At 40.1% G+C, this 22,074-nt stretch overlaps 1 protein-coding gene across 4 annotated transcripts; it reads left to right on the top strand.

The window, feature by feature from the left end:
- Positions 1–326: 326 nt before the first annotated feature.
- Positions 327–17,150, top strand: ARRDC3 (arrestin domain containing 3). Of its 4 annotated transcripts, XM_075932156.2 has the most exons (8): positions 329–849; positions 5,422–5,503; positions 8,770–8,917; positions 10,207–10,309; positions 10,524–10,780; positions 11,647–11,809; positions 12,670–12,824; positions 14,419–17,150. In XM_075932156.2, exons 1-8 carry the CDS (start codon positions 570–572, stop codon positions 14,473–14,475), a joined length of 1,245 nt encoding a protein of 414 aa, XP_075788271.1. In that variant the 5' UTR covers positions 329–569; the 3' UTR covers positions 14,476–17,150. The 4 variants fall into 4 exon arrangements, with proteins under 4 accessions (XP_075788272.1, XP_075788271.1, XP_075788275.1 ...); XM_075932157.2 differs by lacking the exon at positions 14,419–17,150 and having other exon boundaries at positions 327–849; positions 12,633–12,813; XM_075932160.2 differs by lacking the exon at positions 8,770–8,917 and having other exon boundaries at positions 792–849.
- Positions 17,151–22,074: the final 4,924 nt, after the last annotated feature.

Below are 22,074 nucleotides of genomic sequence, written 5' to 3' on the forward strand. Positions count from 1 at the left end.
AACACTTTGGGAGGTTTGGGCTTGTGGCTGTGTTCTCTATCAGCTGTTTGAAGCATTAGCTCTCAGTCCCCCATTTCTCTCTATTCCTACGGCTATAATATAATGCTCTATGCCTGGTATTAGAGGTTATTTGGTACAAATCTGCATCCCGTTTAAAGAGTTTAGGGTAGCGGACACACTACGGGAGACAGAATGGAGTAGACGCTAGCTTCTGTTCCACAGCAGGCTCGTCTTCTCTGCTACACCTATAAGGAAGAGAAGCAGCAGCAGCCCGCTCATGCGCACTCCGCTTGTTTTTCACAAAGCTAGTCTTAAGTGAGCTGGCTGGCTGCAACCAGTCCGTCTTTGTACAGAGACCACAGAGCTGGGTAGTAGCTACGAACAGCATCTAGTGCTGTTACTTTTTAGCAATCCCAATGAAGTGTTTGTAGAGAATACACTGATCCTGCCGGCAAGCTTCTTGCACGGCAGAGGCATTGATCAGTGTAAAGTGAAGATCGCATTTTATGAGATCTTGACTTTTGTTGTTTTTTTCTTACAATATATTTTTATAGACTTTGTTATAAAACATGGTGCTGGGGAAGGTGAAGAGTTTGACAATAAGCTTTGACTGTCTCAATGACAGCAATGTCCCCGTCTATTCTAGTGGGGACACAGTCTCAGGAAGGGTCAATTTAGAAGTTACTGGGGAAATAAGAGTAAAATCTCTTAAAATTCATGCAAGAGGACATGCAAAAGTACGCTGGACAGAATCTAGAAATGCTGGATCCAACACTGCCTATACACAGAATTACACTGAAGAAGTAGAATATTTCAACCATAAAGACATCTTAATTGGGCACGAAAGAGGTAAGTCATTGTATTACTCTAGTCGAAATTATATACAGTCATTTTGGATGCAAGTAGGTACGGCTTTGTATTTGATTGTATGTACATTTACTGTTAAAATTGTACTGAGATGCAGCTGTAAAGTGCATACAAACAAGACTTTTCCCAACTACCTGCTCTTAAACAGAGCCTCTTTTATGCGCACTTTCAATACGTGAGGGTTTCATTTTTAATGTAAACATACTTTTGTCCTATGGATTTGCTAGACATTAGAAGATTTTTTGCTTCCCTTGAGATATTAAGAAAAAACAGAGTCAGAAATCAGATGTGTAAATAATTTTTTTTTGTAATCTCGTCATAAGTACTGAGATGAATTAATGCATAGACTTCTGCTTTTGACATTTATGGAAACAATTCCAATTTTCAAATAATATATCTGATAACCCTTCAGTGATGGGTAATTGTTGGCAGATAAAGGATTCCATGTGGTTTATTTTGACATATGCAGTCAGCACTCCACGTGTGGTTTTTTTCTTTCCTTGGCTTTAAACAAAGTTAGTAAAAGAACAGATTTTTTTAATACACTGTATGTCAGTGAGACAGCTGTAAAGAAGTCTGTCTGAAAGGCCACTTAGAGTCCATTATTATATAATTAGACCATCATTTCTAAGTTAAGGACTTCTGGAATCTGCATTCAATGAAGCCTCTTGTGCCAGCCCCAATGGAAATGAAAAGTACTGTAGAAAAGGATCTGATTTAGGTTAGGAAAAAGCCATTTTAAAGAGAGGAGTGGGTCTTCTGATTATTCATCTATTGTTTGAAAGGTTGCATAGTGGAAGTATAGGAGACTAAGCTTGTTTTTCTGAAGTTTCCACCCTTTGTTAGAAGCGGTTCAATCCTGTTTGGGACCAGTACTAGGGAGTGGGAGGGGGGTGCGCATTCTCTCCTCTCCGCAGATTGGTTTACACACGTCAGGTGATAGCGATGACTTAATGCTTAGCACAAGAAAATGTTAGAAGTGTTTATGTAATTTTCGGCTCTTTTTACATCTGTATGCAGTATATTTGCTGCAGAGATGTGTGTATTTCCCCCTTGCCTAAAAAAGAAATATCAATAAAGAAGTTACAGTGTTCGTTACACTGACTCTAAATCGAGTATTTTACATAGGCATGGGAAGGATTTCAGTTATCATGGTAGAAGCAGGTAAATGTAATTGGTAGAGGCATTGAACTAAAAGGCTCTTTATTTTCTTACCGTGCAAACATTTCGTCTATGCAAAGTGCATTTGCCTTATACCCTATTTTCTATCCCAGAACCCACCCACACCCAGCATAGGCGCAAAAATGCATGCATCGTTCCGCGTGTAGGGTCACAAATATGTCCAGAGCTTTCTAATGGCAGTTTTAAAAGCAGGAATGACTTTGTACGTATGAGTATGTATCTCAAGCGTCTCTCCACCAGTATCACTCACATACCTCTGTTTGAATGGAAAGCAGGAGACGAAAGCTGGTAGGGAAGGTGGAGTAGATCTGAAGCTTGCAAATGAGAAGCACTTGTAGATAAAGCGCAGTGTGTGTTGCGTAAACCGTGATTTGTGCTTTCACTTATACTGTGAGCTTGGAGCAGCTCAGCCAGCCGCTCCGTCTGCAGCACAGGCAGGCGCTGCTGCTAACAGTGGGCTGTTGCTGAATGGAAAAAAGGGAGTTTCAATGACTTAGCTCGGGCACTTCTCAGCCTAGCCTGGTAACAAGAGACCACGCCCAGTGCTCTCAGTCATTGGTCTAGTGGGGTTTGTTAGCCTGTTGCTAAGGCGATGCCCAACGCTAATTGGAGGGAGGGAAGCTGGGTGGAGCGGGAGGAAGAAGAGTCGTTTCGCCACCCGGGTTGCAACGTGCGACGCAGAGGGGGTGCCACCGGCAGCCACTTATTGCTGCTCGGGGCGGGAAATTATCCTCCCGGGGTCCCGCTCGCACACCACGGCTTGGGCCCGATCCTGGGAGCGGGCCCTCCCCCCGCACTCTCACTCGTCCCGCGAACCGGCGGAGGGTGGCAAATGCCCCTCGGCGCAGAGGCCGGGCGGGTCTCGCTGCCGGCTGTTAGGTGCGGGCGGGCGAGCGGAGCGGCTCTGTCCTGGCTACACTGCTCCGCGGGGACGCCCCGTGGTTGGGGCTGCCTGAGGGTCCCCAGGGAGGCGAAGAGAGTCCTCCCCGCCGCCCCCTGCCCGCGCTTTGCCATGGCGAGCCCACCCCGGGGCCGGGTGGTGTTAGCCCAGCGGCACGGGGCGCCCCGGCAGTAAGGAGCCGGGCGGCGCGCGAGCACCACTGCCCGGCCGCGTGCGAGGCGGAAGCCCAGGCAGGGGGCGGCTCCCCCGGCCTGTCAGGTTGGGTTGCGCGCGAGGGAGGTGCTGAGCGAGGGCGCTCGTGTGATGTTCACTGCCTGTACGCGAGCGGCTGGCTGGCTGGGGAGCTGCTCGCGCCGGTTTAGGCCGGTCCTCTCCTGCTCCAGTCTGGTCTGTGATTGACAGCTCAGCACTTGTTTACCACAGTTTCGCTGCTGCTGCGGAGACTCAATGGGAGTGCTGAGCTGGCAGAAAGGAGGAGAAGGAGAGAAACTTCGGTGCCAGGAAATGATTCAAATCTAGAAAAGGATAAAGACTGAAATGCCCTTGTGAAAATCCAGGATGCAGTTTCAGTGACACCGCATGCTGGAGATGGGCATAAATCTCCCCGAGTAGGTTTAGATGATCTAATCCTGTAGATATTATGCCTTTTATATCACTTTTTAAATTTTTTTGGTTAAATGGAAGCCGAGTGCAGCACACATTTTGGGAAGCAGGGATGGGAAGGATAAGAACAAATATCAAAAAAAAGTCTTCTATTTTTCTGCCCCTCTTTTTTTTTTTTCCGGGGAGGGGGAGGGTCAGGCTCCCAAATGGGCATTGATGAATAGAGATATACCAGTCAACTCCCTTCATTTGAGTTATTGCTGGAAAACTTTTGCATAGAAGTATTTATTTTGAACTTCACCAAATATTCCATTTTGAGGAGAGTCTGTTTTTCAAGTTTTATAGTTCTCAATAAAATTCAATGTGCAAGCACTTTCCATGTAACACCAAGGAATGATGGCTAAGAACAAGGAAAATGCAGGACAATGTAGCACTTTAAAGACTAACAAGATGGTTTATTAGATGATGAGCTTTCGTGGGCCAGACCCACTTCCTCAGATCAAAGTGGGTCTGGCCCACGAAAGCTCATCATCTAATAAACCATCTTGTTAGTCTTTAAAGTGCTACATTGTCCTGCATTTTGCTTCAACTACCCCAGACTAACACGGCTACATTTCTATCACTATTCTACAAGAACAAGGAAGGTCAGCTTATCTGGAACTAGAACTAATACCGTAGAGCTTCAGATGACTTTACTACTAAATTATCAGCAACGTTTAGAGAGCTACACTTCCATGCCTTTTGATTTTGCTAATACTTTCCAGGTCTCTTACAGAACAGGATATTTTTGCATCTAATTTATGAAGTCTGTTGCTAGGCAGAAAATAAACAGAAGACGAGTTGCTAAATTTATTCTTCTAGCACAGACTCCATAGTCGGTATAACATGGGGTTACTTTCTGAATATCATTCAGCAATTTTATTTAAGGCCCATTGGAATTCTTTTGAAAAGTGGTTACCATTATAGTTTTGTATTATGTTTAAATAGACACTGGAATTGTACTACAGGTTGTGCCTCTGAAAACTGGCACTTTCTGGTCCAGCATCATGTGTGGTCCAGCAGGACCATGGATGCTCCTGGACCAGAGAGCACAGGAGCCTAATGAGAAGGAGGGCCAGGAGCCTGGCTGGGGCCAGAGGAGCCCCACACCTGTGCTGGGGCCAGGGACCAAAACACTCGCAGCCTGCAGCAGTGCGGAGCCGGGGACTGGGGAACACCAGGTGCTCACAACAACATGAGGCTGTAAAAGCCTGGCTGGCTGCCCATGACAGCACAGGACTATAGAAGCCTGGGCCCCCGTGACAGCATGGAGAACCCTGACAGCCCTCAGGAGCACGGGGTTGGGAGCCGGAGAAGCTCTGCCTCCTGTGGTAGCATGGGGCTGGGGAAATCTGGCTGTATGTGGCAGCGCTGGCCAGGGCCAGAGAACCCTAGCCACCCATGGCAATCTGAGGCTGGTGGCAGCAGAGTGGACAACACGGCTGGGGAAAAGGCAGAGTGGGCCAGAGGCAGGAGGTTGGCTGGCTTGGGCCCATGGCAGGAGACACCTCCTCTGATCCAGCAAATTCTGTCATTCAGGACCTGTCAGGACCCGACAGTGCTGGACTAAGGAGGTCCAACCTGTACTCACATCCAAGCCTATTCTCTTAAAATTGTGGCTAATGTGCTTTTATGTAAATGGATTCTAAACATGTTGCCTTATTTAACAATATTTTGTTTTATTGAATCCAAATAGATTGTATCTTAAACACGTAGTCTCTCAAGAATGATATTTCTTATTACAGTACAAGCAAGAAAACCGTGTAGTATATTTTGGTGTGTAAAAAATGATCAGAAATGGAATAGCATTTTTTTTTTCTTTCTCCTAGAGGATGACAATTCTGAAGAAGGCCTCAACACTATTCATTCAGGAAGGCACGAATATGCATTCAGCTTTGAGCTTCCACAGACGTGAGTACCACATGTTATACCAATGCTGTATGACATAATGTTGAAATACATATTTATAAAAACAAGCACTATATGTGGAAAATTCTAGTTGGGGAAAAAATAAAACCCTTTTCAATGGTGGTAGGGATTGCACTAAAACATGCCACAAGGACATAGTCCTATTAAAGAGGTTGCTTTTATTCCAAATGGTGACATTTTCAAAATTAGGGCTATTGATTGAAGAGCAGCAATCATTTCCTTTTGTGAGCTATTACAGGTGTAATATGTGTCATTTGATTATCCCATGTCTTACTCGCTATACTCAAGGACCAGTTGATCTCTGGACCATGCAGTGTTGCTGGGATCACTTCCTTCTGCATCAAGATTCCACTTGATAGATAAGCATATCCATATAGATAAGCAGAGTTAAGTCATAAGAAGCAAATGTAGTACTAATCTGGGTTTATTTGTTACAGATATGATAGAATGAACTACATCTGAATACGTGGGGATAGATACCTTTGACAGTTTAGACTAGTAAATGGGGGCAAAAACATATTTCAAGAGGATAGTTTCACAGAAAGCAAGGTGGACACAAGCAGGTGAATGGATAGCAATGATTAGGTCAGGCAATGTTAATACTTTTAACAAAAATAAAATCAGGACATAAATGCAACATTTAACCACTTTGAAAATGGCTAAAATATATGTCTGTGGTAGAGATGCTGAGCACCTCCATTTCTCATTGGCTTTGATTGAAGCTCAGCATTGTGTAGATTTAGTTGGACTACCGTGATACTATTGAAAAGGCTATACTCTGTCTAGAAACACATCCAGAAAGACCCCTCTATGGATATTTTAGAAACCAGGTGGGCACTTGGATGGGAACAACATCCAGAATGCTCTTTCGGCTCAAATTTATGTCAAATTGCATTATACAGACTCTTTTCTCATTTTGTAAAATGGTTTTCCATTCTGTAATTGGGACTAGACTTTAGGAAACTTATCAATAAGTAAACATGATGAACAACCTGAGTAATATGTTTGGACATCAAAAACCAATGGTGTACTGTCTGTATTAAGGAGTTTAAGATGGAAGAAGATAGGTAAAATATTATGAGGATTGGTAAAAAGTCATAAGAACAGCTATACTTGGTCAGACCAAAGGTCCACCTATAGGATGCAAATGGATATAAAGCCCAGTATCCTGACATCTGACAATGCAAGGTGCCCTACAGGGAATGAACAGAACAGGTGATCATCAAGTGATTCCCTCCCGTCACCTATTCCCAGCTTCTGACAAACTAGGGATATCATTTCTACCCATCCTGGCTAATAGGCTCATCAATGGCTATCTTCCATGAATGTATCTAGCTCTTTTTTGAACCTCATTAAAGTCTTGGTCTTCATAATGTCCTCTGGCAAGAAGTTTCACAGGTTGACGATGCATTGTGTGTAGAAATACTCCCTTTTGTTTTAAACCTGTTACCTATTAATTTCAATTGGTGGCCCCTAGCTCTTAAGTTATGGGGACAAGTAAATAATTTTTCCCTATTTATTTTATCTAGAGCCATCATGATTTTAGAGACTCTTATCCTATTCCCCCCCCCCCCCTTACTCTCTTTTCTAAGCTGAAAAGGCCTAGTCTTATTGATCTCTCCAAACCCATAATAATTTTTGTGGCCCTTTTCTGAACTCTTTCCAGTGTCAAAATATCTATTTTGAGATGAGGCAACCACATCCACATGCAGTATTCGAGATGTGGGTGTACCATGGATTTATATAGTGATAATAAGATATTCTTGTCTTATTCTCTATCCCTTTTTTAACTTTCTGTTTGCTTTTTTGACTTCTGCTGCACATTGAATGGATGTTTTCAGAGAACTGTCCACAATGATTCCAAGATCTCTCTGAGTGGTAACAGCTAATTTAGTCCCCATCATTATGTACATATAGTTTGGATTATGTTTTCCAGTATGCATTAGTTTCCCATTTATCAACATTAAAATTCATCTGCCATTTTGTTGCCCAGTCATCTAGTCTTGTGAGATCCTTTTGAAACTCTTCACAGTCTTAAAACTATTTGGACTTAACTATTTTGAGCAGTTTGGTATCATCTGCAAATTGTGCCACCTCACTGTTTATCCCCTCTTCAGATCACTTTAAGTCTCCCACCCCGTGTTAATGACTTGAAAGCAACCATAAAATTAGCTTATGATGAAGACTTTAGAGAGAACTGATGATGAAAGCCTGAAGACTATCATAGTATAGAAAAGTGGAGGATGTAAAGATACAGATTAATAAACGGTATAAGCATAGTGGTTACGTGCTAAACAATACAATGATGTTGATGAATAAAAACATTCAACTTGGATTTTTAATAGCACTAAGAAAAAGTAAATGTATCAGATGCACAGATAGAGGTGTCGAATTGTACGCTGAAAAAATACACTAGTAATACATAAGGATGATATTCTAGGATGGGTCTCTGCATCACTTCCCACAGCTCCCATTGGCCAGAAACGGCGGACTATGGCCACTGAGAGCTGCAGGGAGCCATACCAGCAGACGCTCAATGTCAGCAAACTGTCTCACAGCCCAACAACAGCTTACTCTGACAAGCTGAGAGCCAAAGGTTGCCTGACCTCTGTTCTAGGATAGAGACATGTGGAAGTACAATTCAGGAAATCAGAATACTGCAAATTTGAGGCTGTTAGTTATTTTACAACATTTGAGAAACATGGGGATTGGTCAAGTAGTTTTTTAGAGTGTTTAACCTAGACTATCATGAGCTAAAGTCAACTACAAGAACAAGAGGTTAAACTAGATAAGGAGGAAATAGACACTATAGGAAAGTAGGCATAATTAAGCTGCTCAGAGTAGTTAATTAATCTACAAAATAGACTGCCATAGATAGCAATTTGGGCGTTTAATTTTTAAAATCATTGTTAGCTTTACTTTGTCCTAGAACTTCATATACTCCAGATTTAAAAGTAGCCTCTTGTCAGTTTAAAGGAAATATGTATCCTGGTGGCATGTTGCATCAAAATTCCTATGGCAATAGTGACAATTTTGACATACCTAATATATGATGAATTAAAATTCAACTACAAAGATTTTTTTTCTCCCAAACTTAATCCTTTTTGAAATATGGAAACTTTGCAAGTAAGTTATGCTTAAATATGCAGCATAAACAGTACAGTTCAATTTACTGATTCTTATTCTGATCAGCTATTCGAAAGAGAGGATAAAGACTTACTCAATTTTGACCTTTGTGTCCTGCACAGACCACTTGCTACCTCATTCGAAGGCAGACATGGCAGTGTGCGCTATTGGGTGAAAGCCGAATTGCACAGGCCTTGGCTTTTACCAGTAAAATTAAAGAAGGAATTTACAGTCTTTGAACATATAGATATCAACACTCCTTCATTACTGGTAAGAATTGACAGAATTACTAATTGTTTGTTTTTTGCCATACAAAAAAGTATAACTGAAAACAACATCCAAATCCTCAATTTTTACTAATATGCTCCTTAAACTGCAACTATGCTTTAAATACCATTTTTTAACTACTCAGAATAGCTGACATTTTGAAAACTAACTTCAAGTATTTGGAGTTGCACATTTTTAAATTATCTACATTTAACTTCAGCTGTGAACTGAATACATGCTAAACTATGAAATCTCTTTCCAGAGAAAATTCTATGAACTGTTCTTTGTTGATTTAATAAAGAATAATTTAGTTTCCTGGGAAGCAGTGTTACTCTTATGAATCTTTCAACAATAGACTGCTAACTTAAACATGCAAAGTAAAATTGCGCTACAGTGCATTATTCATAACTTCAATATGGATATTGTCTGCCAATAGGGAGAAATTATCACAACTCTAGAATATTTTCCTTTAAATTTTATTTTACTAAGCTTTCCTGATATTGCATTAAGATGTTTTTTGTGAGGCACTCATATTTCAATCTGGCATAAAATCTTTCTTTCTTTCTTGCTCAAATAGCATTGTAGGCAATAAATAAATAAAATAAAGTCCATTGAAATAGGTTTCTTTTGTGTATGTATGGGTAAAAAAATGAATTTTTTTTAGATGACCCAGGGCTCATCCAAGCTCCACTGAGAACAGGGGAAAGATTTCCATTGAATTCAGTGAGCTTTGGATCAGGCCCTTAATCCTGATCTCATGGAAGGCAGTAACAGAAATACCATTGACTTATATGGGAATGGCAGCAGGATCAATCTGGAAGGAAAGGAAATGTTAATATTCAAGATTAAAGTAGTCAGAGTTGGGTTTTATTTATTTATTTTTCAAAAGTAAAATAGAATGTGGGATGATAGCTGAATAGATAATTATATGGAAAGTTTATACTGACAGTATGTTGTGGATATATGGGCTAAAAAGCCCCCAACTGTGTCATATACAGTATTTTCCAATTTAAATTTAAAGTCCACAGTTGAAGATGAGCATGTCTTGGGGTAGCTCTTTGGTTAATTAACCATTGCTAGTGCTGGGATGCATTAGGACAAAACTTGCTTGCTTTACTTATGTAATGCCATTGAACTCAACAAGACTATTCCCATGAGTAAAACAAGCAGCAGGAGTTGGTCTTTAAACTCTAATGGTTATTCCTCTGTGTTGATTAAAAGGCTGTAGAACTACTTCTATTTTGCACTGAAGCCAAATTTAAGCATGGGTATCTCTTATTGTTCTTTTGCAGTCACCACAAGCAGGCACAAAAGAAAAGACTCTCTGTTGTTGGTTTTGTACCTCAGGCCCAATATCCTTAAGTGCCAAAATAGAAAGGAAAGGCTACACCCCAGGTACGTAGCAGAGTAGTAATAGAATTTTTTTTTTTTAAAAGTACCCTATTACTTAAGACTCTACATGTATGGGTTTTTTCCTGTTGAAATCAATGGGTGTTTTGCAAGTAAGCTCAGTAAGAGAAGCATCTGGCTTATTGCAGCCATGTTTGAATTGCTGAAAATGTTCTTGTACTACTATGTAATATAACTGGAATGTTAAATTCTGTTTTAGGTGAATCAATTCAGATCTTTGCTGAGATAGAAAACTGCTCTTCCCGTATGGTGGTGCCAAAGGCAGCCATTTACCAAACACAGGCATTCTATGCCAAAGGAAAAATGAAGGAAGTAAAACAGCTTGTTGCCAACTTGCGTGGGGAATCTCTGTCATCTGGGAAAACAGAGACATGGAATGGCAAACAGTTGAAAATTCCACCAGTTTCCCCATCTATCCTTGACTGTAGTATAATTCGTGTAGAGTACTCACTAATGGTAAGTAAAATGCTCATATTGTCAAAGCATATATGATATGATTAATTTTCATGAAGACATACAAGTTTGAAACAAACTCTGATGTTTTTAGTTGGTTATGAAACTGACATTTTCAGCAGTAGTAATCCTTGCTGCATTATAATGAATAGTACAAGTTAGGGATATAAGCGACTGCTTATTGGATAGTCGAGTAGCAACTCAACTAGTTGTCCCCGCCCCCCTTGCTGCCTCTCTCTGATAGAGGCAGCAAGGGGAAAGAGCAGGAGCCAGTCTCCCCCAGCACCGTCTCCACAGGGAAAAGGGTAGGCAGAGGCACAACTGGGAAAAGACGCAAGCAGAGACTGCTTCAGACCCTATTTGTGCCAGTTCCCGGTGTGGGCGCTTCAGCTTTTCACATGTACAAGAGCCCTTCCAGGGTTCTTACATTTCAAAAGCAGAAGTGCTGCAGGGAGTATGGGAGAGGGGAGGAGCAGGGACTCAAGTAGTTCCCGCTTGCCCCCCTTGCTGTTTCTATGAGAGGCGGCAAGCAGGGGACAGGAGCCGGTGCTGGGGGACGACTTTGAACCATAGCAGACATTAAAATATTTGCTTGCCAACTAAGCAGATACATAACTGTAAGCAGAAAGACTTGTGCATCTGGAGTCTAATGGTGAAAGATAGTGAAAATCCTCAACTTCCATTTGTTTGGCTGGTAGTCTGAGAGCTCAGCACTTCTCAGGATTGAGTCAAAAGGGGAACAGAAGCAAGACCCACATAGATCTTCAAGCAACATGTGTCTTGTCAAATCAAGACAAAGAGCTTATATAGAACCCCACAGACAACTATTGCAACATTTAATCATGGCCTTTTTGTCACTCACTTTTTAGGTGTATGTTGATATTCCTGGAGCAATGGATTTATTCCTTAATTTACCACTTGTCATTGGTACTATTCCTCTTCATCCATTTGGCAGCAGAACATCAAGTGTAAGCAGCCAGTGTAGTATGAATATGAACTGGCTTGGTCTGACACTTCCTGAAAGGCCTGAAGGTAATTTGACAATGCAATTCCCAAACAATTCATTGAGGTGTCTGATTTTTTTTTTTAATTTTAGCTTGATAAATCCTTACTGATTTATTAAGACCCAGATAATCCATTCCCACAATAAAAGCCACAGGGTAGAATGAAATCTCAAGGTTTCCTCCTTATTGAGCTCTCTGCATCTCTTTATAATGGGGTTAGTTCCTTTTTATCTCTCCCCTCCTTGTCCCAGAAAGGCAATGGGACTCATCTGCCCCAAAGGCAATGGGACTCATCTGGCTGGTTCTGTGGAATCAGTGCACAGGTTGCATGGAAGGATAGGGCCATCTGCATGGAGTGCCTTCACACCAACTCTGTCTCAGGCAGCTGTGCTACCACTGTGACTGCACATGATTAGGGAGAGGGAATGATGTTCATCCCTGGTCAGTGTTCCCTTGGTGCACAGAGATGACTGACTGGGTGGGGTTAATAATCACTTGTGAAGCTGTGCTGCCACGCAGCTTAGAGGAAACACTGTCCCTGTTGCCTCTTTTGGTCTACCTAGTCTTCAGCCCAGTTCCCTGTATGAATTCCAGGTCACAGAGAGTCCCTCTGTATGATCCAGAGGTATATGGGGAAATGTGAAGCTTCCTGCTTGGATTTCAGGAAGACAATCGAGCAAAAATAGATAAATTCTCAACATGTCTTAGTGTAAACTTATTAGATTTAAATTAATTAGCATGAATTGTTGTTGAACACGAGAGCTAAACACTTTTCACTGAACTCTTTTACCTATCTAGTGCAAATTATCAAGTTTAATATTTGTCATGTTATGTATTTTGACATGCATAAGAACTGTTGTTCGAACTGCGTGTACCTTTTCCCTACAGCACCTCCTAGCTATGCAGAAGTGGTCACCGAGGAGCAAAGGCAGTCCAGCCTTGTACCTATAACTGCTTATGATGATTTTGAGAGGGCACTACAAGGACCATTATTTGCATACATCCAGGAGTTTCGTTTTCTGCCTCCACCTCTCTATTCAGAGGTAAGTAAGCAAAAAAGCAGTTAGCCACAACATTTTGTTTCACATGTTTGCATTCTCCTTTCTGGGGGAGGAAGTTTAATATGTAGAAAATGAGAACTTCTGTATTCCACCACTCTAAAATTAAAATAAACCACTAAAGCAAAACATGGAGCAATGTATTTTCCACTTCAGATTCATACTGGTGTATTTATACCGGTGTATTTATTTTACTTCACTGACTAATGAAGAATTATACTAGAGCAGCTGACAGCATTATCAGACCCATGACATGGATGCTACATATGCTTATCACCTGTATTTAACTAAAATAAATCATATGCCTTAAAATGAAAATCCAAATCCATATTTTAAGACACCTAGCTTTGAAAACATTAGCCTGACTTTTTCAGAGCTCCCAGACACCACATTTTACACTGACATAAGTTGGAATAAGAGGTATTCCTAAGTCTTTGAAAATTCTCATGGAATTATTATTCTTTGGTTATTCTTTGATCACTCTTATTTCTATTGGGCCAGTAATCTTAAGTCTGCTAATCATAAACCATAACAAAAATATTTCTATCCTAGCATCAGTCTTTAACTTAAACTCATCATGCAGGTTACCCTCACTTTATCACCTTTCAAACATGGTGCCTATTTAGTGTTGATTATAGAAACGCTTCAAATCTCATGAGTATCAGCCCATGAAACCTAGGAGTCCCTTGGCAGACTTGTGCTAATTCAATCAACTTTTTGCACATTATTCAGAATTTTAGCTTTACACTAGGAAAGGGGGGTATTGGTCAATAACTCGTATTTGTAATTTATTGGCTTGCCAGATAGTGATTCTAATTAAGCCAACTAGGCCTAATCAGACACATCACTAAGTAAATTTAGCTATATCACTAGGCCTGTGATTCCAGTTTTGGTTACTTTGGTGGGTAACAATTCAAGTATTGAGTTGACCTTTTGGGTATCTTGTTGGATATCTAGATAATTTAACATGGTTTAGGTTCAGAATATTTCATATCTCCTTCAGATTAGTTTTTCTGCCTGCCATCACATCAGCCAGTGCTGGCTATTTGGCTTTCTCTTCTTAGTCTCTGAAGTCCCTCTCATGCAGCCTTTGACAAATCAAACTTTTGTTGAATAATCTTCCAGCTGAGAAGTGACATGCTTTTGGAGCAGTTTGATTTAAAATCTGCCTTAAATATAAAATGCTTGAATGCCATTTGGGATGGATTTTAAGATCTATAAAGTGTCCTGGGATGAGAAGGCAGTATCGGTGCCTGTTGAGTTGTATGTCTCTAACTGTCAAGAAGATAAACTAGTTATGCAAAACTCCAGGTATCATCAGGTTACAGCTACAATCCTTTCATTGATCTTAAAATAAGCTAAATTAAACATGGATGTGTACAGGATGCAAGCCACTATGGAACACTGGTCACCTGATACAAAGTCCATTATAGTCAACTAGTCACTTTCCATTGACTTTAGTGACTTTTAGATTGGGCCCAAAAGTCTAATTGTTTATCACAGTGTCTGTGACTTATAAATTTGATTATCTTTTTAAAAAAGGTTAAAATTATTTCCTTTTTCCCCCCCTCCCATTCAGATTGATCCAAACCCTGATCAACCCACAGAAGACAGACCATCTTGTCCCTCTCGTTGAAGGAATCATTCACTTGCTGAGTTGACTTGGATTTTGTGTCGTATCTCTGCCGTGTTGAGGATCATGGCATTATGTTGGAGATGTACTTTCAAAGGAAGCGGTATTGCTCTTGCCTGTAAAATGGTGAATAAGTGAAAACAACCTGTGATCATACTTCTGGAGCTATAGTATCATAGGACTGCTCCACTTGCTTGAAGACCTGAGCTTTTTTTCCTTAAATACTGGCACATACTAGGAGCAGCCTTTTTAACCTATGGTAATATGTGTCAAAACACTCACCATGTTGTAAAAGAGGGATGACATCCTCTTCTGATTTGAAAATTTGCACATGCGCATTGCTTATGTTGTGCGGTTCAGTGTCACTACAGCTTTTTTCATTTATGCGGGACTGTTACTCATTGAAACTTGTTTGTGTTCCGCACAACAAGGAGCAAAAAGAAAGCTTTGAGAAAAACTTGACAAATGCACTGACTTTTTTCTTTTAATTTAATGTAGCCTGGACTTTACCTGCATATGCACATGCTCAGAATTGTCCTAGTAGGCTGATCATTTATCACCTCTTCAGCTTGGATCCTATTGTGGATTTATCACAAACATCAAATGCCTTCAAGCCAATCCTTCTTGCTGTATGTTTTGCAGCCTACTGTAGTAGATAAGCAACAGTAATGTGGAAAAAATAACAGAAGAAGAAGAGACTTCTGCAAGATTGTATACCTTCTTGATTTCTTTTAAGAATTTGTTGCCTTTCTACTATTACCGCAAAGAAGCATTTTGTTACAGACTGCCTAAAAAATCACTTAATCTCAGGTGAACTCATCACTTGCCAAACTGTTGGAATGCTATGTGTGTTTTGTTATGTTGCACTGTTACTTTTTTTTCTTTCTTTCTTTTTTTTTTTTATTATTAAAGGAGGATTTTTTTAAAAAAAGGGACATGCCCAAAAGTAACACATGCACCCTCATTCTCTTGTATCTTTCTGCAACTACAGAAGATACTCATCAAGTTTTGAAGCTTAAAAGAAGACAGCACCAGCACACACCCAGCAAGAATTAAAGAATTTAAAAAAGAAATAGTAATATACTATCCATGATTAATAGTGAGTTTTCTCAGCCCATGGGAGCGGAAAGGGAAATTGCGTTTATTTTTATACATGGTTTTACTTAATCACCAATTCTAGACGCCTATATTGTAAGTCTTTAAAGTATGAAGTGGAAGAAGAGTATGGGGTTGGTGAGATGGCTCAGTTACTGTGCACTATGTATAGTTATCTTCAGCGTTTGCAAAATTGTAAAACAGTAAGATTGTCAGAAAAGCGAAACTTAGCCAGAAAACCAAAATTACCAGCTGTACTAGAATAATAATAGAGATTTGCCTTGATGATTGCGTTCCCTGGGTTCCCTCAAGAACCTAAAATATGTCTAAGCATAAGGATTGTAACTGTACAGCCACATTATAAATCTATAAAAAAAAAATTGTAGATGTATTATAAACAAAACTTCAACTACTTGAAGACTGGGGACTTCTACAGTTCAGAGTGGAAGGGGCCAACAATCGTAGTGTTTGGAATAGGGGCAGAGAATCATTGGATCTGTTAGCACAAGTATCCAGATGAAGGCACTAGGAATTTTGAGGGTTCATTTGCAAAAGCTGCATATGTATAAATTCAAAATTCAAGCACGATTTTTAACAAAGTAGTGTTTCTTGGATTGGCTATTTCGATTCATTTAATGCCATGAGTTACAAGTAAATATTTGAAAATAAAATTTAAGTCTTTCTACGGCATGGTGGAATGATGGAATGCTGTCTTGTTTTTAAAGCTCCATAAAAACAAAATTAGGCTTTTCCATAAGTGGCCTTTATCAAAACATGGAAGACACTTCATGTTTAAAAATGACAGGGTGGAAAAAAAACCTGGTGTAAATATGGGTCACGTTTTAAGTGATTCAGTTAAAGGGTTTGGACTTCTACAAGCAAACTAATCTACTGGATAATAAGGAAGTTGGGGGCTTTTTTGTTTTTGTTTTTTAATTTTAGGGAGACCATTTTGTGAATGTCCCTCCCCACAAAATGAAAAAAAAAACATGAATGGATTTGTTGGCATAAAAGGGCATTTGGTGGTTTTACGTTTTTTTTCCTTTTTTGTTTGAAAAAGTCTAGGGAACAATTGTTGGATATGCATAGCATTAAAATACTTACCGCAATATAATGAAAAATTACACAAAGCAGGATTGACCAATATTGTACTAATTGGCACTATATAACCAAACTGATCAAATTCAAAGTTATAACAATGTTATACTTTCCATTGAAGTATTTTACGTAATTTTTAGAGGCATTATTTTTTCTTGTTGTTATAAATATCGGTCAGTTCCTGATATCGTACAACATGAGCATCACAGTTCTTAGCCCAGTATTCAAGATAGACTCCTAATTTTTGAATTAGGAAAAAATAAGTAAAATCCAAAATGTTAAGAGAAACAAAGTGCAATATTAAATGTTTGCTTTATGGATTATATTCTATGGCTGTTTGTACTTTTTTCTTTTTTTTCTCAGTTTGGTGCTGAATATGTCCTTGTAGAATCTGTTTTCAGAAAAAAAAATGGAAAACAATTTAATTTTTTCCTATCGCTCTTCCTTGTGGAAAAATAAAGGTTTTTTTTTTTAACAAAAGAAAACTGCTTTTTTTTTTGAGTATCTTTATACTGACAGCTACAAAACATTTGTTATGCAATTATTTGTGAGAAGATATGACTTAAGAAAACTTCACTGTTTACATGACAAGTTGGGCAATTATAATGATAATCTCACAATTGAGCTTTGTCTTCCATTTGAACAACATGACCGATGGTTTGTGAGATCAACCATTTAAACAGAAGCACTAAGCTTCAGGCTAACCTAGTGACCTGTAAGGATGTGTGGCAGTTTGGGTATTGTACATAAGTTTCCCACGTAGGAAAGCACTAATTATTTATAGAACACTTGTATAGGAGACTTTATATATAGTTACAGTGGAGCCATAATAACTCCCTATTCAGATTGCCTGCTGAGCTTCCAAGTTCCAAATGAAAACCATGAAAGCATAAGTGCTTACCCCCTTCCTATCTCCCCTCCCCCATACGAAAAGCGGCTGAAACATTTAGGCAAACAGCATTGGGATCAGGAAGGTGCCTTTTGCTGCCCCCCCCCCCATTCATGTTGGTTGGGCAGCTATATACTATTAACTCCTGTTTCCCAGCTTGTGTTTTGCTGAGTAGAGCTTGCTAGATACTGACTAGTAAAGCCCCTCAGTATTCCAACAATGAACATATTGCCATGAACTGCTGCTGCAGCATACCACACACACAGCTGAATCTCTGGCAAAATGTACTACCTACCTCTTGTATCAAAATATCATGTGGCCTAAGGGAAACCATTAGGATAAAAGCCAGAGGCCTATGATTTCTAGATTCACTTTTTCTACTTTTTGGTAGTGTGTTCTGTGACCTTCACAATCCTTCACTGGGCAAGGCCTTGCACTTCAAAGACTGAGTTACACAAGCTGGAAATGGAAACCAATTCTTTAGCAAATGGAAGATTCAGTTATTAAAGCTATGTCTATTCTTGAGACATTGCAGAGGCATAGCTGTACCCACACAGCTGTAAGATCTCTTGAATAGCTGCTCTATGCTGATGGGAGAGAGTTACGGCCACTGATTGGGGGTGGTTTAATTATGTCAATGGGAGACTTGTGTTGGTGAGAAGTTGTGCTGTCAACAGTGCTGTGAGCGCTACCACTGATCACAGTGAAACTTGCATTGCTAAGTGGGGTGTGCTGTCTCACAACCCTAAGCAGCATAAGTTCTGCTGACAAACAGCAATGTAAACATGGCCTTAGTACACTGTTCCTCAGAAAGAATGAGGAAATCCAAATGCAGATTATTTCTTCATAAGTTGGGGGTGCTCAGACAATCATTCACTGTTTTAATTCTACACCGTGCTCTACTGGTTGGCTAACTGGAATGAGAATGCATTTGCACATAATAGAACAATATACTTTTAAAAACTCTAATATATTAATGTCTTAATATGCTAACTTCAGCACTAAGTTTTGGATATGCCAGAACTAAGATTCCTGGAAATGTGGATACACATGTTTAGAAATCCCTATGTTTTTCTTACTGGTAATACTTTATTTTATTATTATTAAAACAGTTTTTAGTCCAGACTTATTTTTTGCCATTTGGTTACTTTCTGGCTTTTGCTTGAACTATTGCAATCATTTTGTGATCTGGTTTCCAACCCACTGTGGGCTGTTTGAACTTACTGTTCACTGGCATTTTTAAAAAAGTCTAATAATTGTGTAAAACCTTTTCTTGCAAAACCTATTTTGGGGCTAGAATGAGTTACTCTTGTCACATCGAAGAACAAGTTCATTGGCAGTACTATCTATCAAGGTGGGGATTACTATCAACGTTTTCAGCCCTGAATATATTCTATAGAATATATTCTATAGTGCATTTTGTGTTCTTTAAATAAGTTGTCATCATTGCTTTTTTTTTTAACCTATGTTCAGGTTTGTGCCCCACACAGATTTAAAAAAAATAACTATACCAATCAACTACCCTGAAATCTTTGACTCTGTTCATGTGTAGTTATCAGTCCAGACTCTCTCAAAGTTCTGTAATAGGTGGCAAATTGTAATGCATGTTTCCAGATGAGACCTGGCAATGTTATAAGTAGATCATCCTTTCAGTGATAGCCTGACTAGCACACAGGAATATAATATTTTGTATCTGCATGTGCTTCACCAAATTAACCAATATAAACACCTACCATTGAATTGCAGCCACCTTTGTTTGGCAGTACAGAGCTATACCACAGAATAAGAATTCTGGGCTGGAAGTGAAAAACACTGCATCTATTCAAAATTGGATGTGGACAACAATAAGCTAGTCCTCTAGCCAATAAAAAGCTCACACGGGTGAACTCCAACACAAATACAGACCCCCTATAACTTTAATGAGACACTGTAAGTGTAAATGGTCTTTGTGGGGCTTGTTGTAGACTCAATGGTCAAATATAGATTTTTACCAGGACACAGGATTCCGCAATCTTGGGGAAATACACATTTGGCTGAAGAGGCTATTAGAAGTTATCATAATTCTCACACACACCCGTACACTTACACGTGCTGGTATCAATAATCTAGTGAAAAATACTCTGTTTGCTGCAGAATCTAAACATCAATTTGGAGAGCACAAACATTTTAAAAAGTGTTAGTGGCTTGTACTACACAAATTAACTGAAAAATGTTTTACATACACTTCACTTCTGAAATGTACTTACCAGGAGCTGTTGTGTTGCAGCTGGAGCCTGTTACTGATACTGCTGGGGCTTGGATCTAGCAGGCTGTTTTGGGGGCTGCTGTTGATTGTACCTGGAGGGGAAAGAGTCTGGCTGGAAAGAGCTTACATAAAACTACACAGGAGGGCTATGTCTACACTCGCGGCTTCTTTTGCGAGTAATATGCAAATGAGGCTAAGCGTGGAATATCGCCGAGCCTCATTTCCATACCTAATGAGACACCATCTTTTTCAGAAGAGGCTCTTGCGCAAGAAGGAGCATCTACACTGCCCCTTCTTGCGCAAGCAGGGGCAGTGTAGATGCTCCTTCTTGCGCAAGAGCCTCTTCTGAAAAAGATGGTGGCTCATTAGGCATGCAAATGAGGCTCTGTGATATTCCACGCTTAGCCTCATTTGCATATTAATCGCGCAAGAAGCCGCTAGTGTAGCTGTAGCTGAGATGACTGTGAGTAACTGGGCTGTTTGGAAAAGTGCTGCCTGGGATGAAGCACAAAAGACAAACTGACTCTGGGTCCAGTGAGAGCCAGAGTGATCTGCCCAGGGAACCAGAGCTGCTGACATTTGGTGGGGCCTGCTCCAGTGGCAGAGGGTTTTCGCAGCTGGCTGCTCAGCTTGGACTAACACATACAGGACCTCCACAGTGCTGTCTCCCTTCCAGCTGCAGACCTTCAAGCGTGTCCATGCAAGCGTCTGGGACTCTGACTCCAGAGGAGTGCATGCTCTGGGGTGGGATAAATGGTGGCAGTGCAAATGCGAGGTAGATAAGATCCTATTATTTCTGTGTACTTTGTTAATTGATTTTATTCACTGTTAACCTGTTAAACCCTGTTTCTTTAGGTTAAGTAAAGGTGTGTTAATTCTATGTAATCAATTAGATGTATATTATTTATAATTGTTGTCCTGGGGTTTGTACAGGGCCAGCCAGGTGGAGGCACCACCATTGTATATTCTTAGGGAGCAAGGGACTGCAGCAAGGGAGTGGACAGGGAATCCCCAACTAAACATCTCCACTAGGGTATTCAGGAATTTCTTTAAAAGCATCAGGGCCCAGGCACACCTGTGAGAGTGACCTGCTCCCGAATAACCCAGAGAGGAAAAATGGGGTTATATACCATTAGATCTCAATGCAATTTGACCTTGACTAAAGAGCAATTTTTGTCTGCTACTCTGCTGGAATCAGAGGCATTGAAAAAAGTACCCTATTTGTTATCAAAATAATCATGTGGTTTTTGAAACTCTCTGCCAGCTATAGCCTGCTATTTTTAGAGCTAGATCCTCCTCTCTCCTCAACTAGTGGACATGAGGACAGAATGAGAGCTCACATACCGAAGCCACATGCACCAGAGAAATCTGCAAGTTGAACTATGTCTTTCACCTGACCCATTTCATAACAGGAATGATTCTGGGTGGTGCCAAGAACCTTTGTTTTGAGCACTGTGGAATGTAGTGTTCCTAGGATCAGGAGCAAGACAATGAGCAAAGGGTAGTAAAGGAGAAAATAAACAGAAGAGAAATAGTGAAAGGAATAATCAGGTGTGATCAGGCAGCTCAAGAGGGTTGATCTGAGCAAAAAATTGCAACAGTAAAGAAAAAAATGCAATAAAATTATTACCTCAGTATTTTTACTTCTAAATCAATACTCAAGAAACATTAAGCAACAACCCTGTGCCCCAGGCACATGTTTATGAAAACTGCATGCCATATGTGTTCATTTTTTTAATTGTATCCTTTGGTATATATGGTTGTGACAATTTTCTTCCACTATTTGATCTGAGGAAGTGGGTCTGGCCCACAAAAGCTCATTACCTAATAAACCATCTTGTTAGTCTTTAAAGTGCTACATAGTCCTGTTTTTTGTTTCAGCTGTGAATCCCTGATTGAAGGAACTGGATGTTGAATGGGGGCATCTGAGGCATATCACAGAACTTACTTTTTGAACTGGAGTCAGCTAAGGCTAGCAGGGCAGGACCTGGCTAAACTAAAGTAAACTTCAAAGGCTTTGTTGAAAAATGTCTCCCCATTTTCCCCCACACATCAGCCCAACATCTGACTTGGCTGCACAAGACAGGTGCTGGGGTAAGGAACTAGCCTTTAATGGCCCATTTTTCTCCAAACCAAAGTCAGGCATTTGTGAGTGGTCATAATTTTAAGCCAATGGTTCTGTCAGTGGATTATGGACATAAGAAATAAAATTCCAGTGTGGATGTAGGCAAATAAGTGATCCCATTTAAGGTACACTGTAATTTAAATTAGATTT

Source organism: Pelodiscus sinensis, chromosome 6 (assembly GCF_052426305.1).
Source record: "Pelodiscus sinensis isolate ZL-2025 chromosome 6, ASM5242630v1, whole genome shotgun sequence".
NCBI lineage: Eukaryota > Metazoa > Chordata > Testudines > Trionychidae > Pelodiscus > Pelodiscus sinensis.